General features: G+C 36.8%; 2 protein-coding genes across 5 annotated transcripts; one reads left to right on the top strand and one right to left on the bottom strand.

Moving 5' to 3' along the window:
* Window positions 1-2,492: 2,492 nt before the first annotated feature.
* LOC146935663 (uncharacterized) lies at window positions 2,493-8,108 on the bottom strand. Its single transcript, XM_085749078.1, has 3 exons — window positions 5,499-8,108; window positions 2,824-5,120; window positions 2,493-2,691 (listed from the first exon to the last, which is right to left on the bottom strand). Exons 1-3 carry the CDS (start codon window positions 7,938-7,940, stop codon window positions 2,493-2,495), a joined length of 4,938 nt encoding a protein of 1,645 aa, XP_085605204.1. The 5' UTR covers window positions 7,941-8,108.
* A 2,922-nt stretch (window positions 8,109-11,030) lies between these two features.
* On the top strand, window positions 11,031-20,219 carry LAF3 (Amidohydrolase family). 4 transcript variants are annotated; one of them, XM_085750787.1, is made up of 15 exons: window positions 11,031-11,187; window positions 11,303-11,469; window positions 12,374-12,475; window positions 13,148-13,220; window positions 13,841-13,947; window positions 14,029-14,152; window positions 14,774-14,968; window positions 15,357-15,442; window positions 15,695-15,802; window positions 16,237-16,332; window positions 16,414-16,512; window positions 16,899-16,973; window positions 18,639-18,770; window positions 19,156-19,271; window positions 19,883-20,219. In XM_085750787.1, the coding sequence occupies exons 1-15, from the start codon at window positions 11,103-11,105 to the stop codon at window positions 20,055-20,057; spliced, it is 1,740 nt and encodes a 579-aa protein (XP_085606913.1). In that variant the 5' UTR covers window positions 11,031-11,102; the 3' UTR covers window positions 20,058-20,219. The 4 variants fall into 4 exon arrangements, with proteins under 4 accessions (XP_085606913.1, XP_085606914.1, XP_085606915.1 ...); XM_085750788.1 differs by lacking the exon at window positions 16,237-16,332; XM_085750789.1 differs by lacking the exon at window positions 18,639-18,770.
* Window positions 20,220-20,919: the final 700 nt, after the last annotated feature.

Genomic DNA, 20,919 nt, shown 5'->3' with positions numbered 1-20,919 from the left:
GGGTAGGCTTCAAAAAGGCTCACAGGACCAAGCACTTTTGCCTCAGTGTGTAAATGACAAAGACCAATCAACAGTAGAGAAACAATGCAAGTTCTAGAAATGTAGTTGCATGGAAATCTAATCTATCATATAAGTAAATTGAAAAACAAAGTTTTGCAATGAACCTTATGGCTGAGATTTCTGGGAGTTGTGACTACCTAGCAACGCCGTACACTTCGCCTTTAAAAACCAAGTCACTCCTCCGTTTGAACTTTCAGGATATCATTTAATCAACTCACTGTTACTAAACTGGAATAGGTCACCTGAAACAAACAAATTCGTTGATAATAAACAAGTTCAAGAACAAGTGCAAATAAGGGACACTACTCAAGTTCAAATCAAAATACAACTGAAACAAAGTACTAAATGACATAACAAAATAGAAATACTGAAAGCGATAAAATAGTAACTGTTTGGGCTAGACAAGGTGCCCAAATCACTGTCGTGCTCCTGAGGACCCTCCTGGTCCTGAAGGTGGAAATGGATAGTAGAGAGGCTGTGAGTCTGCCCCCGGATTCCTCTCAGCTTGAATCCGAAAGTACTCCGCTCTAATTCGGTCCTCCGCTCTGAGTCCCCGCTGCCTCTCTTCAGCAAAATAGTTCTCCATCTCTAGTGGGATAGCAAACCTATCATAAGCATTAGTTCTTGCAGTAGCACTCTGGCGGTAATGCTCAGCTGCCTCGTAGAAAGGCTGAGGGAATGCTGGTGGCGGCATCCTATCTCTGGAAGAAATGTCTTGGGCCCAGTTGGCCATGGCATAGGTATACTCCATGAAATAAGGTGGAAGACCCTGCTGCTGCATCTGTGGTAGTGGCACCTGTTGTGGAGGCACCTGTGGGATATGATCTTGCTCCATAGCCTGATGCTCTTCCGCCTCCCTAAACTTCCGATCATAAGCTTCCTGTTCTTTCTCAAAGCCTTCTAACACAGGATCAGATATAGGCCTCAAAGACCTCACATACACATCAGTGGGTTCGACCGGAACCTGAGCTTCCTGACATAGTCTATTAATCAAACAACAATGTCCTAAAGTGTTCTTATCAGTGCTAATCAGCTTCCACAAACTATCAGTCATCAATCCAGCAACATCTATCTCATCATCAGCAATCATAGCAAGTAAAATAATTACCCGGTCTCGTATCATCTCTGCTGTTGACGAAGTTTGCTCAATGACAGTCAAGATAAACGAAGCCCACGCCTTGTACTCTGGCAGCAAATCAACAGTGTTAATCCTCTGAGGTCTAACCACCGGTCCTATCCATCCCTTCCCGTCTCTCATCAACCCTTCAAGCAACCCATCCCAATCACTTCGACTTCGGAAAGTACCATAGACCTGCTTCCGATACTCAACATCACACTTCTCCACGTCCCTCAAACCCAGCACTCGCTGAATGTTCCTCTTACAATAACTAACCTTCTTCCCACGCACATAAGTGTACCCATTTTTCTGAACAAATGCATTTGCCAAGAATTCTAAGGCAATGCTCGCATTACTCTCCTCGGTTACCATGTTCACAATTCCTTCCCACTTTCTAGCTTCAATTTGCCACACAAAAACAGGGTGTTTTGTTAACTTATCCATAGCAATACCCCTTTCTTTGTTGAAACCCCTCTTCTTAATCAAATTATATCTTTCCTCCGCAATCTCCGAAACAAACCTTTGGTATGGTGGTTGGATGGGTGGTTGAGGTTGTGGTGGGCTAGGTGGTTGTTGAGAAGAAGTTCTGGTAGATCTTTTTCCTCTAGTTCTCTTTGTGGTGGGTTCTTGAGCTTGGTTTTTATTTTTGGCCATAGTTGTTGTTTGAATTGGGAAATGGGTATGTGAATTTAGGATATGAAATTGGGGATAGAGTTAGGGTTTGATGAAATTGATGGAATTTGGGTTGAATTTGTTGGTAAAATGTTTGTGGGTTTGATGTTGATAATGATTTGTGATGGATTTGTGGTTTATGTATGATTTTTGAAGGTTATGGGTAGTGGGTTATGAATTTGTGAGGTTAGAGATGAAATTGTGTAGGTTTGTGAAAGGTGTATGAATGTTGAAGATGAAGATTGAATGAAGATTTGAGGTTTGGGTTGGTTTGAATGGTGAAGATGAAGATGGAGAGGTTGATTTTCGGTACCTAGAGGAAGTTGGGCAGCATAACTTTGCTTATGGAAGTTGGGAATGAAGGAATGAGGAATAGGTACCCTTATAGCAGGCCGAAAATCGGCCATTGATAGAACAAAATCGGCCGCCGATGGGCAGCATATCGGGCGCCGAAAATTACCGTGAGGAAGGGAAAAAAATTTAAGCAAAATCGGGCCCCGATATAGGAGGATCGGCCGCCGATTTCCACCCTTTTTTTTTTTTTGAACATAAATGTAAAAATTATACCTGTTCGAAACCAGTGGGTTGCCTCCCACTCAGCGCTGGTTTAATGTCCTAAGCTTGACGGTCCACTTTTCTTCCTTCAAGTGGAGTGCAGCGGGATAGACTCAGTTGGACGCTCTGACTCTCCCCCATAGTATGGTTTGAGTCTCTGCCCATTCACTTTGAAAGTTCTATCAGAGTCTGGATCCTTCACCTCAATGGCACCGTAGGGATAAACTTTCACCACTTTAAATGGACCGGACCATCTTGATTTCAGCTTCCCAGGAAACAGTCTCAACCTGGAATTAAAAAGTAAAACCAATTGCCCTTCCCAAAATTCCCTATTTTGAATCTTTTTATCATGCCATTTCTTTGTTTTTTCTTTAAAAATTTTGGCATTTTCATAAGCGTAATTCCAGAATTCATCCAACTCATGAAGTTGAAGAATTCTGGATTCACCTGCTTTGGTAAGATCAAAATTCAGGAATTTGGTGGCCCATAATGCTTTGTGTTCAAGTTCCAAAGGTAAGTGACAAGATTTTCCATAGACAATTTGAAAAGGAGACATACCTATCGGAGTTTTGAATGCTGTTCTATATGCCCACAAGGCATCATCAAGCTTTAGTGACCAATCCTTTCGGGACGAGTTCACTGTTTTTTCAAGAATTTGCTTGATTTGCCTATTTGATACTTCCACCTGGCCACTTGTTTGAGGGTGATACGGTGTGGCAATCCGATGATGCACATTGTACTTTTTCAACAACGCCTCCATCTTTCGATTGAGGAAGTGGGTGCCTTCATCACTAATTAACGCTCTAGGTACCCCAAAGCGTGAAAAAATATTTTTCTTAAGAAAGGCAACCACTACTTGAGCATCATTGGTTTGCGTGGCCATTGCTTCTACCCACTTAGAAACGTAGTCCACTGCCACCAAAATGTACATCTTTGAGCATGAGGATGGGAATGGTCCCATGAAATCAATTCCCCATACATCAAAGATTTCCACTTCTAACACAGGATTTTGTGGCATCTCGTTTCTTTTTGAAATATTTCCTGTGCGTTGGCAGCGGTCACATTTCTTAACATAGGTGAAGGCATCTTTGAACAAAGTAGGCCAAAACAGGCCTGATTGTAGGACCTTTGCAGCAGTCCTATCCCCACTAAAGTGTCCCCCATAGCTGGAGTCATGGCAGTGCCACAACACCTTTTCTTGTTCATCTTCGGGGACACACCTTCTTAACAACCCATCAACCCCCCTTTTATACAAAAATGGTTCATCCCACACATACGACTTGCAGTCATGTAGGAATTTCTTACGTTGTTGGGAGTTAAAGTCAAGAGGAATAATCTTACCCACCATGTAGTTCGCAAAGTCCGCGAACCACGGTACCATTGTAACAGCTAAGATGTGCTCATCAGCAAAGAGGTCCTTGATAGGCCTCTCCTCCTCTGTTTCATCCATCTTCTCCAGGCGAGAAAGATGGTCAGCCACCGTGTTCTCCGACCCTTTCTTGTCACGGATCTCTAAATCAAATTCCTGTAACAAAAGTATCCACCTAAGTAGCCTTGGCTTAGATTCCTGCTTAGAAAACAAATACCTTAGTGCAGCATGGTCAGTGTAAACAATAACTTTAGACCCTAACAAATAAGATCTAAATTTATCAAAAGCATAAACAACAGCCAGAAGTTCTTTTTCAGTGGTGGCATAATTAAGTTGTGCCGGATTCAAAACATGGCTGGCATAATAGATAACATGCAACAACTTATCTTTTCTTTGACCAAACACTGCCCCAACAGCTATGTCACTTGCATCACACATAATTTCAAAAGGTAGTGACCAATCAGGTGCAATGACAATAGGGGCAGTGACCAATTTTTTCTTCAAAGTGTTAAACGCATTCAAACACTCATCATTGAATTGGAAAGGAATGTCTTTGATGAGCAGGTTAGTGAGGGGTTTTGCTATTTTTGAAAAATCTTTGATAAACCTCCTATAAAAACCTGCATGGCCTAAAAAGCTTCGAATGCCTTTTTCATTAGTGGGAGGAGGGAGTTTTTCAATTACTTCAATTTTAGCTTGGTCGACCTCTATCCCCTTGTGGGAGATTCGGTGACCCAAAACAATTCCCTCTCTCACCATGAAATGGCATTTTTCCCAGTTTAGGACTAAATTAGCTTTTTGACACCTTTCCAATACAAGAGATAAATTATGCAAACAATTATCAAAAGAAGAGCCAAAGACAGAGAAATCGTCCATAAAAACTTCGATATGTTTTTCAAGCATATCGGAGAATATGGACATAACACACCTTTGAAACGTGGCAGGGGCATTGCATAGCCCAAATGGCATCCTCCTGTAAGCAAATATCCCATAAGGACATGTGAAAGCAGTTTTCTCTTGATCTTCAGGTGCCACCGCAATCTGATTATACCCGGAGTAACCGTCCAAGAAGCAGTAGTACTCATGACCCGCTAACCTCTCAAGCATTTGATCAATGAAAGGTAGTGGGAAGTGATCCTTCCTGGTTGCAGTGTTCAGCCTTCTGTAGTCAATACAAACTCTCCACCCGATGACTGTACGTGTTGGGATCAGTTCATTCTTCTCATTTGTAACCACGGTAGTCCCACCCTTTTTAGGAACAACTTGGACGGGACTCACCCACGAACTGTCAGAAATGGGATAAATGATACCAGCTTCAAGTAACTTCACCACCTCCTTTCTAATCACCTCTTTCATGGCTGGATTTAGTCTTCGTTGTGGCTGCACCACCGGCTTGAAGTTATCCTCCATCAATATTTTATGCATGCAGAAAGTAGGACTTATGCCTTTCAAATCCTCAATAGACCAACCCAAAGCACCCTTGTACATTCTAAGCACCCTTAACAATTTTTCTTCTTCAAGTTTGCTCAAGTTAGAACTAATGATGGCTGGGTACTTCTCTTTCTCACCAAGGAACACATACTTCAAGTGAGAAGGTAATTGTTTGAGTTCAGCTACCAGTGCTTCTTTTGATTTCTCCACAACTTCGTCTTGAGGATGAAGTTCCTCCCACCTAGTAGGGGTGCGACGGTTGTGGGATGGAGAGGCCTCCAACATAGCTAAGACTTCACCTTCTTTAGGATCCTCACTTTCTTGTGTGATTTCCGGTGGCAAGCTTAAGACTCTTTCAAGTGGTAGGGCTGGTATCTCTTTTTGGAGTTTTTCTTTCACAAAGGATTTGATCATGTCGACCCTATAGCATTTTTCTTCTTCGGGGTGCTTCATAGCTTTAAGAACATTCAACTTCACCACCTCATCAAAGAATTTCAAAGTTAAAGTGCCATCTTCCATATCAATTAAACACCTTCCGGTTTGCAAGAACGGTCTTCCGAGTATCAAAGGAATATCATCGTCTTCTTCCATCTCAAGAACAACAAAATCTACCGGGAAGATGAATTTATCAACTTTCACAAGAACATCTTCAACTATGCCATAGGGAAATTTGTAAGACTTATCTGCAAATTGTAGAGTCATCCTTGTGTCTCTTACTCTTCCGATGCCTAACTTCTTATAAATAGACAAAGGCATCAAGCTCACACTAGCTCCAAGATCAATCAACGCCTTCTTAAAAGTTCTATCCCCAATTGTACAAGGAATAGTGACACTCCCGGGATCTTTTAGCTTCCTTGGGATTTTTCTTTGTAAAACAGCACTACATTGTTCGGTGAGCATCACATCTTCATCATCAATTGTTCTCTTCCTTGAAAGGATGTCCTTCATGAATTTTGCATATGAAGGCATTTGTTGGAGAGCTTCAGCAAATGGGATGTTGATTTGTAGCTTTTTGAACATCTCGATGAATTTTGCAAAGCACTTCTCATCTTTTTCTCTCTTCAACCTTTGAGGATAAGGCAGCTTGATTTGTGGCTTTGGAAGATCATCGTTCTTTTTCTTTTCTGGCTCTTCGACAACATGAGTGTTAACGGCATCACGCACTTCAACCTCCACTTCAATTAGTTCAGGAGATGAGTTACCTTCATCATGTTTAGCTTGAGATGATAGTGATTCATCCCTCTTCATGCTTCTTGTAGTAACCATGTTCACATTTTCATGATCCCTTGGATTGATGACAGTGTTGCTTGGAAGGGTTCCTGGAGCTCTTTGTGTGAGTTGTTGAGCAATTTGCCCAACTTGAGTTTCAAGATTTTTGATTGAAGCCCTTGTATTCTTTTGAGCCTCTCTGGTTTCTTGAGCCAAGGAATTCATGTTGGTAGCCATTGCTTCAATTGCTAACTCCCAATCCGCCTTCTTAGGTGCTTGGTTTGATGAACCTCCTTGATAACCCCCTTGTTGTTGATTTTGAGAACCACCTTGTTGATTTTTCCAAGAGAAATTTGGATGGTTCCTCCAGCCTGGATTATATGTATTTGCAAAAGGGTTATTTCTAACCTGGTTCCCTTGACTGCTGAGGTAGTTCACCATCTCCACTTGGGTTGCATCCATGGGCACATCACAATGCATAGTGAAATGAGGGCCAGCACACCAATCACATTTGACAGTGTTCATTTGATTCACCGAAGCAACTTGGGGTTGAGTTAAGTTAAGTGCTGCCATTTTCTTTGATACTTCAGCAGCTACTGCATCTTGAATCTGCTTACCAGTTAGTATGCTTTGAGCATTTTTGAGCTCAAGTTGATTCAGATCTATGAGTCCTCCCCTTGTACCACCAGTTCTGTCATACATCTCCATTTGTTCATTAAGTGCAACAGCTTCAATGACCTTGATTATTTGAGAGGCGGTTTTGAAATTTATGGAACCACCAGAAGCTGTATCAAGAACTTGTCTAGTAGCCAAACGTAGACCATTACAGAATATCTGCATCTGAACAGTAGTATCAAAGTTGTGCTCGGGACATGCTGATAGTAGCTTCTTGTATCTTTTATAAGCTTCTCCCAAGGACTCTCCCTCTTTCTGTTGGAAACTGGAAATGTCTTGTCGCCTTCTCACAAACAGAGATGTAGGAAAGAATTGCTCCAAGAACTTGTCTTCCATCTCATTCCAAGTTGTTATGCTACCAGCCGGTAAGGAATCAAACCACTCATATGCATCATCAGTTAAAGTGAACGGGAACAGTCTCAATCTTTTTGCTTCCTCAGAGTGCCCTTGCACTTTTGCTGTCTCACAGAGTATCAAGAAACTCTTCAAGTGCTTGTTGGCATCTTCATTGTACTTTCCGGCATACTGATTCTCCTTCAACTCCCGCAATAGACCGGGATTGATTTCAAACTTGTCCACCGTCACAGGCTGATTTGTGATGGTCAACCTGTTTCGGTTTCTGTCACGGGCCCCATAGTCTCCTAGAAGTCTTTCTGCAGGTTGGGGCTGTGGCCCTGGTGTTCCCTCCATCTCTACACTTACTTCGACTACCTCTTCGTCCGTGTCAATCTCCACTTTACTCGCTTCTTCCTTTTCTCTGAGTTTCCTGAGTTTTGCTTCTTTCCGATTGGCTCGGCAAGTTTTTTCAATCTCTGGAACAAAGAGAAGTTCAGCTGAGGCCTGGCCTCGCATACAAGATTAGACAGATAGTAAGTAATAAGAGATTGAACAATAATAAAAATAAAAAGCAAGTAAAAATTTTGTTGCAGAGCAAAAAATTTCAATTAAGAAAATAAAATTCAATAGTGATTTGGCAATCCCCGGCAACGGCGCCAAAAACTTGATGGCGTATTTCGCAAGTGTACGAAACCGTTCAAGTAGTAAAGTTAAAACGGTAAGACCGAGTGTCGAACTCGAGGATCGCGTTATACTATCGAATTGTATTTAAGACTTAATTGAACAAAAAGGTACGAGATTTGTTTTTAGTGCAATAATGAAAATAACGGAAAGTAAAGTGATTAAGATTAATTGGAGAAAGATGCTAGGGATGAATTTCACTAGATGACCATGAAAAGCTAATAACTTAGTCTCAACTATTGAATCGACTCATATGATTGTTACCGAATTATCTAATTTATTCTTGCCCTAATTCCTTAGTGACAAAAACTTTAAACCTAAACTAAAGACCTAATTCCTTAGTGAATTTGAAGATTAGGGTTAAGCATTAACGAACAAGAATTCTCTTAATGATTCCAAGGGTTTGTATCTATTCCTAGATTACAAAGGCAAGGATCTCTTATTTCAAAGCATTTATCAATTCCACTTCCGTATCACAAAATAAACCGTAAATCAATTTAAAGGCGGCCAACACAATAAAAAGCATTAAGAACGGAAATAAGAGAAACAATCATGTGAATTTCAATCAATAAAATAAACTAGGTCATAACAAACATGTTCATCTAGGTCTATTCATCCCCAACAATGGAGGGTTTAGTTACACATAATTGAGCAATAAACAATAAAAGAAGAATAACAAGATGAATTCATGAATAAACCTTGTTAAAACTCCTTCAATGATGATCCAAGTTGCTCCAAATCGCTCTCCTATGTGTTTCTAGGTCTTTTGATCTCCCAAAAATCGTGATACTTTTTCAGAAACACCTCTTTTCTATTTATAAGAAGCTAAAAATCGGCCACCGTGCTCCAGAAATCGGTGGCCGATTTTCCAAAACGCGTGCCAGAAGTGCCAAAATCGGTGGCCGATTTTCTCTTATCGGTGGCCGATTTTTTTCGAAGCTGATGGCCTAAAACTGCAGCAAAAATCGGTGGCCGATTTTACAAATCGGTGGCCGATTTTACAAATCGGTGGCCGATTTTCAGTTTTCAAAATCTTCATTTTCTTTCCTTTTGTAGCTTGTAACTCCATGCATTGCAATGAATATGACCCAAAATGACATAAAAATGCCTAAGAAAAACTAGGATGACAGAGTGTCATCAGGATACAAGCCTCTGAAGGACTCAAACTCTAAAGAAGTAAAGCCTATGAAGGACTCAGATTCTGAAGGTCACGTCAGCATCAGAAAACTCTGAACAGTTTTGTCATCTTCTGAAGGAAGGTCACTATCAGACTCTGATAATACAGTTTGTCCTCTTCTGGCTACGTGAAGAAACAAACAAAGAAATGCACGGACAATTGGAACGAAACAAATAATTCCTTATAAAGCTAAGGAATTTCAAATGACCTTTCAACGACATTAATCATATGAAGACATATTCCAACGTCTTTGATTAAGCTTTGTTAATGACTCAACTTTATACGCTCACACCGCTCAAACATCTCTCAGATTTCTCTCTATATAAGGAACTAAAAACTTGAAGAAAGATATAACTCTGAAATTTTGCAAGTGTCATTACTCTGCCAAAATTCAAAAGTGCACAAACACTTAAGGAATTTCTAACAAACTTTCATAGCTTATAAATTCTTAAGACTTAAAGTCAAAACTGAAATGTATTGTTTACACCTCTGATTGTATATCGAGTGTAAAACCTAAACAATATTTTATTTGATTAAGTTAGATTGTAGAAGTCTCTTTCAGTTATGATTGAGCCGAGGAAGTCTCTTTCTTTTGTGACTCAACATTTGGAGTCTCTTGCTTATGTGCTTGAACATTTGTAATCTTTAGTGATTATAGTGAAAATCCCTTGGAAGTGCAACAGGAATAGACTAATCTCGATTTGTGGGAGGAACTAGTGTAAATCTATCTATCTATCTATCTATCTATCTATCTATCTATCTATCTATCTATCTCTCTCTCTCTCTCTCTCTCTCTCTCTCTCTCTCTCTCTCTCTCTCTCTCTCTCTCTCTCTCTCTCTCTGTGTGTGTTTGATTTTAATCTGTTGCATACATACTTTGACTCTGACTCAGACTCTGAACTGAAATATGATTAGCTTCAAACTCTGATCAGTTTATAAACACTAAGAAAAGTGTGAAGAAGAAAACACAATTCAACCCCCTTTTTGTGTTTTTCTCTCCTTCGGACCATAGATTCTTTACTCTTCATTGTCATCTGAAAGTAAGATATTTCAATGAAGCGAGATAAGTTTCAAATGTTGGTTTAGCGGCAAAATATTGATCTCTAGTCAACCTTTGGTATCTAAGTGATCATGTTATTAGATTTTAATGTTAGAACTTTTCTTTTAAGCATATGGAAACCATCAAAAACTCTTGTGTCATGTTCATTGTAATCCTGTTGAAATTATCCTTTGAATGAATTCCAATTACCCTAAAAAAAACTACTATTTTTACTTTTATTTCATTCCGGATAAAAATGCCAATTTAATTTTAACAAGGTTTTTAAACAATTTTTTTAAGCATATTTAATACATTATAAAAAGCTCATCCATATTTTAGAAACTTTTAGCTTGACCTTTTTGACATTTAAAAATATTCATATTTAATTTAGGGTTAAATATGTTTTTGATCCCTATAAATATACCAACTTTTTGTATTTTAGTCTCTATACAATCTTCACATATGAGTTTACTTTAAAGGATGGACCAAAAGTGAAAATGACAAATTTTTAGAGGACTAAAAGTTGAAGGAAAATTTTAGAGGGACTAAAACGAAAAGTTAACATAGGAATCAAAAACATATTTAACCCTTTAATCTATGTATAATTTTTTTTAAAAAGAAATCAAATCGATATTTAGAAGAAACACACGGCTTCAAATCCCGGGAATGCAGCAGTTAAATACGAGCTGTGCTATTCGTTACGGTTTTTGGAGGGATTAGTCTTTGCTTTTGTGGGCACAAGATAGAGAGAGAGAGAGAGAGAGTGGTTACTCTGCTCCAAATGAACGTTCTCATAGTTATCTCCGCTTCATTCTCTCTACTTCTAGCCATACTCATTGCTTCTCTCCATCTTCTCCACCCTCCATGTACTCTCTCTCTCTCTCTCTCTCTCTCTCTCTCTCTCTCTCTCTCTCTGTGTGTGTGTGTACACTTTTGCATGCACAAATGAATGAATTCATAAATCATTTCTGGGTTTTGCAGATTTTCTAACATGGAAAAAGCTTCCACAGTCTACTCTTCCATTAGTAGCTGATTTGATTATAAGAAATGGGGTTATATACACAAGTGATGATTCTCTCCCATTTGCACAGTCCATGGCAGTGGCTAATGGAAGGGTTCTTCGTATTGGGAACAACTCTTTTGTTCAGGTTCATTTCATTTCATTTCCCTGTTTCTTCTATATAAACATTGCATTTTTAGTTTTTGGATTCTTTTGAACATATATGATTTCAATGTGATTTTGAGCTTCAATTTCCACTGACCCAGAAGGTATTTTTCAACTGTAACAGAAATATAAATTAGTTGATTGATTAGTGAGTTAGTTGTAACTTCCTTTGGCAGGACTTAGTTAGTAGTTGACTATGAAACACAGACACTCCTCAGATTAGGCGTGTTCTGGTGTCGGACACGTGTGTGTCTGGCACGGTGTCCGAGACCACCAACACATATGATTCCATTGAATTATTTGATTTTCTGAAATTAGTATTAGTGTCACTGTCCATGTCGTGTTCGATGTCCATGTCTGTATCCGTGCTTAATAGGTAGTTGATAATAAGTAGTTAGATTAGATGGTTAATCTTCAATAAGCTCTATATGTATAGTATCATTTATTCATTTCAATGTTTTAAAAACCCATCTAAATCAGCCGGTGCAACAGATTGAATTGAGAATTGACCAGTTCATGTTTGCCGGTTGGTTTGACCCCGGGTACATTGTAGTTTGGTTGAACCATATTGAACCGGTTGAACTGAGGTTGAATTGTGGTTGGTTCAATCGGTTTTCATTTTTTACATTTTCTTTTTACTTTTTAAATATTATTTATATATTTGGCATCCAGTTCAGCCGTGGTTGAATCAATTGAACCATGATGTAGAGGTCTCACGGGTTCGATTACAGGCCTGTTTTCACAAATTGATTCATTTCCATGTTCATTTTGCAATCAATTCAACATGTTGTATTATATGAAGCCAAACGAGTATCAATACGCTCTATATCTATTGTGAATATGATTTGAGCCATCACACCCTCTGATTTCTCTTAAACTCTGTATAGGAGGTGGCAGGTGATGAAACTCAAGTGTTGGATCTCGAGGGGAAAGTTGTGGTTCCTGGATTTATTGATTCACATGTTCATTTCATTTCTGGAGGCCTACAGGTGTTGTACATACAACCTCATTTTCTGAATGCTTTTATGTTTTTCTCTTTTTTTGGGTTATATTTTTTCTCCCCTATTAAATGTCTAATACACTTAAAACCTATGAAGCATGGACACAGAAACACGACATGACACTGACGCGTAGACACCGGTAATAATTTGAAAATGTCGGAGTGTTTGAATGTAGCCACATGTGTTAGTGTCGTGTTGATGTCCGACATTGGACACACCTTCAATATGATGTTTTAGTGCTGCATAGTTTAGAACTTCATCTTAGTCATGTTTATTGTCAACTTTTCACTTGGCTGCTACTGTGAAATTAACACATTATTATGTTTAATATGTTTTGGACAATTTTTTGTTGACCGAGACTATGGTGCTAGACTCATTGGTACGTAATAATATATATTTTAAAGAAAACTCTTGAGTTTTGCCATCAAAGTAGACCAAAATTCACTGTTCACTTTTACCAACTTGATAACCAAATGACCCAGGATTATCATGTGAGGACCAAATTGATGTTCTGAAATTTTTTCAAAAACAAAGTTGAGGGTATACTCTACATAAATGTGTTTTCTTCTCTCTTGAACATGATTTTTGGTTTCATCTGTCTAATAAATCCTGTTGAACATATGTTGTATGCTTTCTTCCTAATTATTGTCGTGGATGCAGATGATGCAGGTGGGACTGAGAGGTGTGAATGAGAAGGAAGAAGCCATAAGAATGATCAAAGAAGCAGTTCAAAGTAAATCGTGAGCTCTTGCATGCTTATTTTCTACTTTGTGACTTGGTTGAGGTTCTGAAGTTAAGAAATATCATAACTAAATGTAACATTGATGCAAAGAAAAAAGATGACGATACTTGAAGTTAAATTTTTGTGTGTCATCAATCATATTTTTTGACTTAACTAGTACTTTAATCTTGATTATCCATCCAACCCCATCAAAGATCTATTTCTCACTTTGGTGCTTCTTTTAAATTCAAACCCAATTCAGTCAGCTTACAAACGATTTTCATTACTCTGTCTGAGTAATAATGCAGAAATATTAGTGTTAACAGCATGTTTTTTAAGCCACAAAAGTATGTTCATCGAATGGACACATTTCTGTGTTATAGCGCCTTTTAGGAACCCAAAATTTGTGTTGAAAAGAAAGAACACTTATATTGAGAAAATAGAAAAGAGAATATGAGAGGAAACTCTCCTCCAAGCTGTTCTATTCACAGTGTTAACAAATCTGAATGAATAATCCCTGTTCTTGTGTTCTCCTCTGCATACAAATATTCCACTAACTAACTATTCTGATTCTTCTTTATTCTATATCCTAGCAGTATCTGATATATACTTATGTTCAATGTTAATATTAGGCACAAAACCAGGTTCCTGGATTTTGGGTGGTGGATGGAACAATGATCTATGGGGAGGAGATTTACCTGCTGCCGATTGGATTGACGATATTACACCTAATAATCCTGTAAGGCATACCATATTAACTTCAATTTGAACATGTACATCATACACAGCAGGGAGAATCTCAGTTGAAATATACAAGCAGGTTTGGTTATCGAGAATGGATGGACATATGGGATGGGCTAATTCAGTGGCATTAACGCTGGCCGGGATTACAAACATAACTGACAGTCCAAGAGGAGGAACTATAGTGAGGACAGCTGGTGGAGGTAATAATTTATTATCCAAATGTCAATAGAATGAGGTCAATTTCTACAGAATATAACTCTATGCTTGGTTGGGCCTTCCTTCAAGTGATTTGTGATTATTCTCTAATTTTTCCCGTCACTTTTTCTGTATATCATTCTCTTCTATTACACTTTCTTCATTTTGACTTCATGAATCTTCATTCATTAACTTGAACTGTGAACTTTGAGTTTCTGCATTTTATGATTGTTTTCTGGATGATATCAATGTTGTCAATTGCGGATTGCACAAAATAGCAGTTTGTTCGCATTCCACTACTAGTTGACACACTTTGGACTGAATCGTAGTGCAGGATGGAACACTAGCTTTGTTCAAATTCCGCGATGCTAAAGCATTATAGCATTGCTATAGCCGCTATTTGACAACCCTAAATGACATGTTGCGATTTTTATGATTATTGTTTCAAGTTGAAGCATATTAGCGCACACAGTTGTCATTCCATCTATGCTAATTGGTAACTGGAAATCTGTAATCTCATATAAAAAGTCGTAATGGTTTTGTATTAGCTAAATTGATGCCATATTTATACATTTTTTGTTATATAAACTTAATAATTGTTGTGTTGAATCATTCATTTCTTGTAGAACCTACTGGATTGCTAATTGATTCTGCAATGGTGCTAGTAGCCTCCCAAATTCCTGAGCTTTCAGTAGATGACAGGAGAGAAGCATTGCGCAAAGCAAGCAATCTTGCTTTGAAAAGGGGTGTGACAACAGTTGTTGATATGGGAAGATATTTTCCAGGGGTTTCCGCAGATCTTTCTTGGGAGGATTTTTCAGGTTTTAATGTTCTAGTTGGAGTCTTTATGTATTTATCTAATAAATGAAATTACTTTATGGTCATTTATGGTGTATTTTTTTTATTAAATAAACTGATAAAGCAAGCAATGTTGAGAGTAGAAGATTTTACCTTATTCCATTGCATAATTTTGTTTTTCTAATAGATTGATTTTCTTTTTAAAAAAAAATATATATATAATGAATAATATAATATTAGAGAGAAAAAGGAGGAAATTATGGAGCTATGTAATACTATTACTCAGTCTAAAATAATGATAAATAAGATTTAACTGATAATCCTACTAATTTACTGAGTTATATAAAGCTTCAATCTTTGCCTCTGATGACCTTCATTCATGCATGTTTATTTTGTGTGTGAATTGTACAGATGTTTATCTTTGGACCAATGCTATGTCAAAAATGAAAGTTAGAGTGTGTTTGTTTTTTCCCATGGAGACATGGCCACGGTTAGCGGTATGAACGACTGCTTTTTGAGTTGTTATTTTTTTTGAAAGAAAATATAATTTTAGTCTGTGCATCAATTTTACAGCTTACTTTTTTGTTTCATTTTTTACTCAATTTTTATTCTTGGCATGTAAATGAAACTCTTCACTTACCAAAAAAATTATCGAATAACAAATTTTCTGCATTTTGAATTTTACATTTCCAATATTGCTAATTTTATGTAGCTGAATTCTGAATACCATCATTCCCATTCCTACTTAGGATCTGATTAATAAAAAGGGCCATGCCTTAAGTCAATGGGTTTATTTTGGTGGTGTCAAAGCTTTTGCTGATGGGTCTTTGGGTTCCAATAGTGCATTGTTTTATGAGGTGAGACAAGCATTTTAAATTATTCACATTCAATATTTGTTAATGAACAAAAGTTTAAATGTACTTCTGATGACCCATTTGCAACCTAATCCATTAGCTCCATATTTGGCCGCTTATGGATGAAGGTGACAAACGGTTACAGAACCCACCTTTAAAGCAGTGTTGTCGATCAGGGATCGCGAAAAATAGCGGTTTGTTGAAATGTCTGTCACAGTGCTACAGCGCCACTATAGCATTTATTTTACAATAATTGGTATCAGATAGTAGTGTTTCACAGAACAATGATGATTCATTCAAATTCCGCTACGCTACAGCGCTGTAGTGCTGCTATTCGACACCATTGCTTTAAGGAGATGAATTTAACACCTGGTTCAGCCATGTACATTTATCATGTAGTTATGAAGGGGTTTACATTAGTATATAAAACTTTGCAGCCTTATCAAGATGAGCCTGATAACTATGGCTTACAAGTAACTGAACCTGATGCTCTTCTCAACATGACCTTGGAGTCAGATTTATCTGGTCTTCAGGTGCTTTATTGTACTGCTATAACTAACCTTTGATGGATTAATATGAAATCTCAGTTACTACCTTTGATGGATTTATTTCAGGTTGCAATCCATGCTATTGGAGACAGGGCAAATGACTTGATCTTGGATTTATATCGTTCAGTTGCTTCTACAAATGGAATGAGAGATCGAAGATTTAGGGTATCTCTTTAGTTAAAATACGAGAAACTTTCGATAATTTTCTATTATACAAGTTGCAAGTTGAATGCTGGGAAACAATAAAATTACGGGTCTTGCTAACACGTGCCCTAAGAGCATTGTTTAAGGAACCCATAAAAAGGAATTTTGTCTTGAAAATACAAGTCAAACACTTGTAAAAGTAAAATATACACAATTCCCAATGTAAAAATTACTGTTTTTGGATGCTTAAACAATGCCCTAAGAAGGACACTTGTTAGCATTTTCCTAAAATTATTTGTCTTAAGGGTATCTCTTTTCTATTATACACTTAAGTGATGCTACTTCCTCTAAGTGATTTGGATGTCGTTTATGATGATCATTTTGATCAACTCAAACTTTGTTTTCAGATTGAGCATGCTCAGCACTTGGCACCTGGTACGCCATCCAGATTTGGCAAAGAAGGGGTTGTTGCTTCTGTGCAGGTTTCTTCTTATTACCATTATCTTGTAGTTTACATATTTTTTAATTTATTTTTTAAAGAGTAAAATACACTTCCCTCCCTTGAATGATTGTGATATTACACTCCCCTCCCCTCTTGTTTTAAAACACACAAATACCTCCCTTAAAAGATAACAGAATAATATTTTTAATCCTTTTCAATCTATAATATAATATATATTTATTACCATAACACCCTCTTTGTACGTGTCTTCCGCCACCATCGATCAATAATCTCCATTGTTGGTAGTTGAGACGAAGAAATTCCAAAAAAAATTTGCCTTGAATTACCCTTTAAACTAACCACACAATATCTCTTTTGTGACATATTTCTCTCCATTTTCCCCTCCAATAAAATAGTACATATGATTCCAACAAAGATGGACTATAGATGAAGAAATAAATACGACATATATATGAACTGGTTAAGCAAGACAAATGTTTTCACAATTTTAGCGTATGTAAGATTCAAATAATTTGAAGAGAGAAATGACACAATCAACATCTGCCTCGAATTTTTCGATCTCTCCTCAGTTGTAGACTTGTAGTTGGGTGGCACAGCCAGCACCAGTGATCGGTTCATGGGCAATCACAATTCACATATACAAATGTATTATAGATCATAGGGATGGTGAGAGATTAAGAGGTCAAGGGTATTTTGGTAATAATTTTTTTTTAATGGATTTTGATTAAAATTTAATTAGAATTCTTAAAAAGGATGAAATATATTATATTATTATCTATGAAGGGAGGGAGATGTGAGTTTTAAAACATGAGGGGATGGGAGTGTAATATCACGGTCATTTAGGGGAGGGGAGTGTATTTTACTCTTTTTTAAATAATAATAATGGAGCAATTTCTACAATGGCTGCATCAGTACCATGCAAACAAATAATAGATTTTGCTGCATAACTGCTAAATCCAGTAACTGATTTGTCTTTCATTTTTCACTACAATTCTTTCATTTGATATATTATCCAAGTCCAATCTTGGTGTTTCTTTTGAACATGTAAAGGACTCTAGGGTAAATCCATAATAGCGTGTCTTATGAATTATATGATTGTTTACTTTTGATATCTTTAAGTGCATTTGATTCTTCAAGGTCTAATGTTCCACCATTCAGCTTCAAGGAAAAAGTGTTCCTATTTCTTGATACCAATTATAATTTACAGTGCACTAACAATGAAAATCAATAGAAGGTAGGTTTGGATTAAGTCTTAAAATAAATTATAACTTCATTTTTGAAGCTTAGATAGCTTGTATTATAAAGGTAAGACATTTCATAATTAATCAAGCAAAGCATAATTCTGGTAATTGCTATCACCATCGAGTTAGTCCAAAATGTATATCTTGAGTGGTTGACAGTCATATCTAGGATTTATTTTTTTTCAAATTTCGTTTCCAGAAGTTGATATTTCAATATGCTAGAAATTAGCTCATGAAACCTCTTCTTTATACTACTTTGTTCCCAAAAATGGCCATTACCTTTTCTTTTCCTTTCATTTTTCTATTTATTGCCCTAGTTTAAGAGTAATACAATATGAATCTTTTCATATGGACCATATCTTCTACATATTTATATGTTTAAACAGTAAAACCAATGTCCTTTACAAGATTTCTAACAGTTTCTTGTTACTGTTCACCAACAGCCAGATCATTTATTGGATGATGCTGACACTGCCGGTAAAAAGCTTGGCAATGATAGGGCTGAAAAGGAATCATATTTATTTAAGTCACTATTAGATTCCAATGCATTAGTTGCGTTTGGTTCTGACTGGCCAGTAAGTATTTTTGAATTACTAGATAGTAGACATGTAGTGTATATCACCTATGTCCCTAATTATAAGATCCTGTTAAAAACAATTTTTTTCAGAAATATAAGCCTGATTCGAAAATACTAGATACATTTATTATTTTTTCGCAAATATACCTCTTATGAATACCACTAAGCTGTCTTGGAAGATAAAAAGTCAGAGTTGGACACATCCATAGTCAAAAAGGTATTTTTGTAACATCTATAACTAAAATGGACATGTTAAATACAATAGCTATTTATCTTACTATATGTAAAACTTACTAAATGGGCTTATAAAAAGGGAGGAAGGTATTAGATACCAGAAATTAACGAAAAGGTACTTCACACTACATTATTTTTCTATTTAAAAGGTAGTAGACATCGATCCCTTGAGTGGCATTAAGACAGCAATGACAAGAAGACCTCCTGCTTGGAAAGAGGCATGGATTCCATCAGAGTGCATTTCATTAGAAGATGCAATAAAGAGGTAAGCAGGGTTAAGCAATTCATTTTGTTCTAATGTTAAATTTCATTGTCATACCATTAGTTTAGGTGTTGTAGATATGATAATGTTTTCCTTTTTAATGATTGACATGATCTACTTGATGCCTTGACCTAATGATATTTACTCTATGGATCTTCTCTAAATGGTCCTTACTTTAGTGCACTCAGTCCCAATGTCAAACTTCATCACTGATGATTGATGAATACCAACAAAAACAAAAGTCAAAATATCCATGGCATTAACAGCATTATCCAGTAGCCAAAGGTTTTGAGTATAAAATCGTAAAAGAGATGTGTTATTTGACGATTGAATGGTTAATTGATATAACAAGGTGTTACAACTCATTACTAATGTCATTTTTCTTTGGGTGTTAACCCTCTAATTTCCTGGGGAAGGGGCCCCTGATAATTCAGAGTTTGGTCAAGGTAAGTAAAGCCTGACCAATAATTGTTCCACCTAGGAATGAACTCGGGTTTTCCCCTAACTATTCGTTCTTTGGTGCAGCTCATTAACCATGTGAGTCACCTGGTTACTAATGTCATTCTTCTTGCCATTCATGCATGTTTCTTAGATTCTCAAGTTAACCCTGACAGGTATACCATTTCTGCTGCTCGTGCAAGCTTCATTGACAATGATTTGGGATCCTTATCTATTGGAAAACTAGCAGATTTTGTCATATTATCCACTGATTCATGGAAAGACTTTGCTGAAACAGCATCTGCATCCATTGAGGCAACATATATTTCTGGAGTGAGAGCACATCCTTGATTTTTTCCGGTCGTGGTATGATTGAACTAGAAATGTATTTTTAATACTGTAATAGTACTACCTTAAGCAAATATAGCAGATGCTGCTAGAGCAGGATCCACTTCTGGAATAATATTGTAAGTATTGATCTCTTAGAAATGGATTAGTCTTTTAACTTTTTAATTTGTTACAATCAAATTCAAACTTTTCATCTTTATAAAACTCTGAAATTTTAATGATCTATCCAAAAAAAAAAAAAATTACCATTTTTTTACATGTTTTTTACAAATTTAAAAGATTAATTTTAAGTGCCAAACTTTTTGAAAGACAAATATACCTCAATTTCAATGAATTTCAGAAATTCATATAAGGATAAATGCTGTTTTTCATATTATTATTTTTTTATGTATATTGATTTATTTTATGTTTTTATAAAACTAGAAAGAGCATAACATGACATCTATTAAGTGTAGTTATCTTTTATTCTAGTTTTTATAAAACTAGAATGCAAAATTGTTTCCACCAAGAATTGAATTCAGGTTCTTCGAAACTATTCGTCTTAAGAGAAGTTCATTAACCATTTGAGATCAATCACTTAGTTACGTATAGTTATCTTTTTAGTATATACATTAGCAATGCGGATAAATGTAGACATTGCCTACAACATCAAACCAGCTAAGCTGAAATTAAATCATACAAGAACCATCATTATGCAAATTAATTAAAGTAAAAATACACCCCAAAGAAGAACCAAAAGTTAGTCTGACAGTGTCACGTATCAGTGATTTCAAAGGCACTTAAAACACTTCCAACGGTTAATGGTTACACTCATAACCTCACCAAGTAAATAAAAACACGAGAAAAGTTTAAGGACTGTTTGGAT

Source organism: Medicago sativa, chromosome 3 (assembly GCF_051527215.1).
Source record: "Medicago sativa cultivar Bolivia chromosome 3, Bolivia_mono, whole genome shotgun sequence".
Classification (NCBI taxonomy): domain Eukaryota; kingdom Viridiplantae; phylum Streptophyta; class Magnoliopsida; order Fabales; family Fabaceae; genus Medicago; species Medicago sativa.
This window is presented reverse-complemented; position numbering and strand designations above follow the sequence as displayed.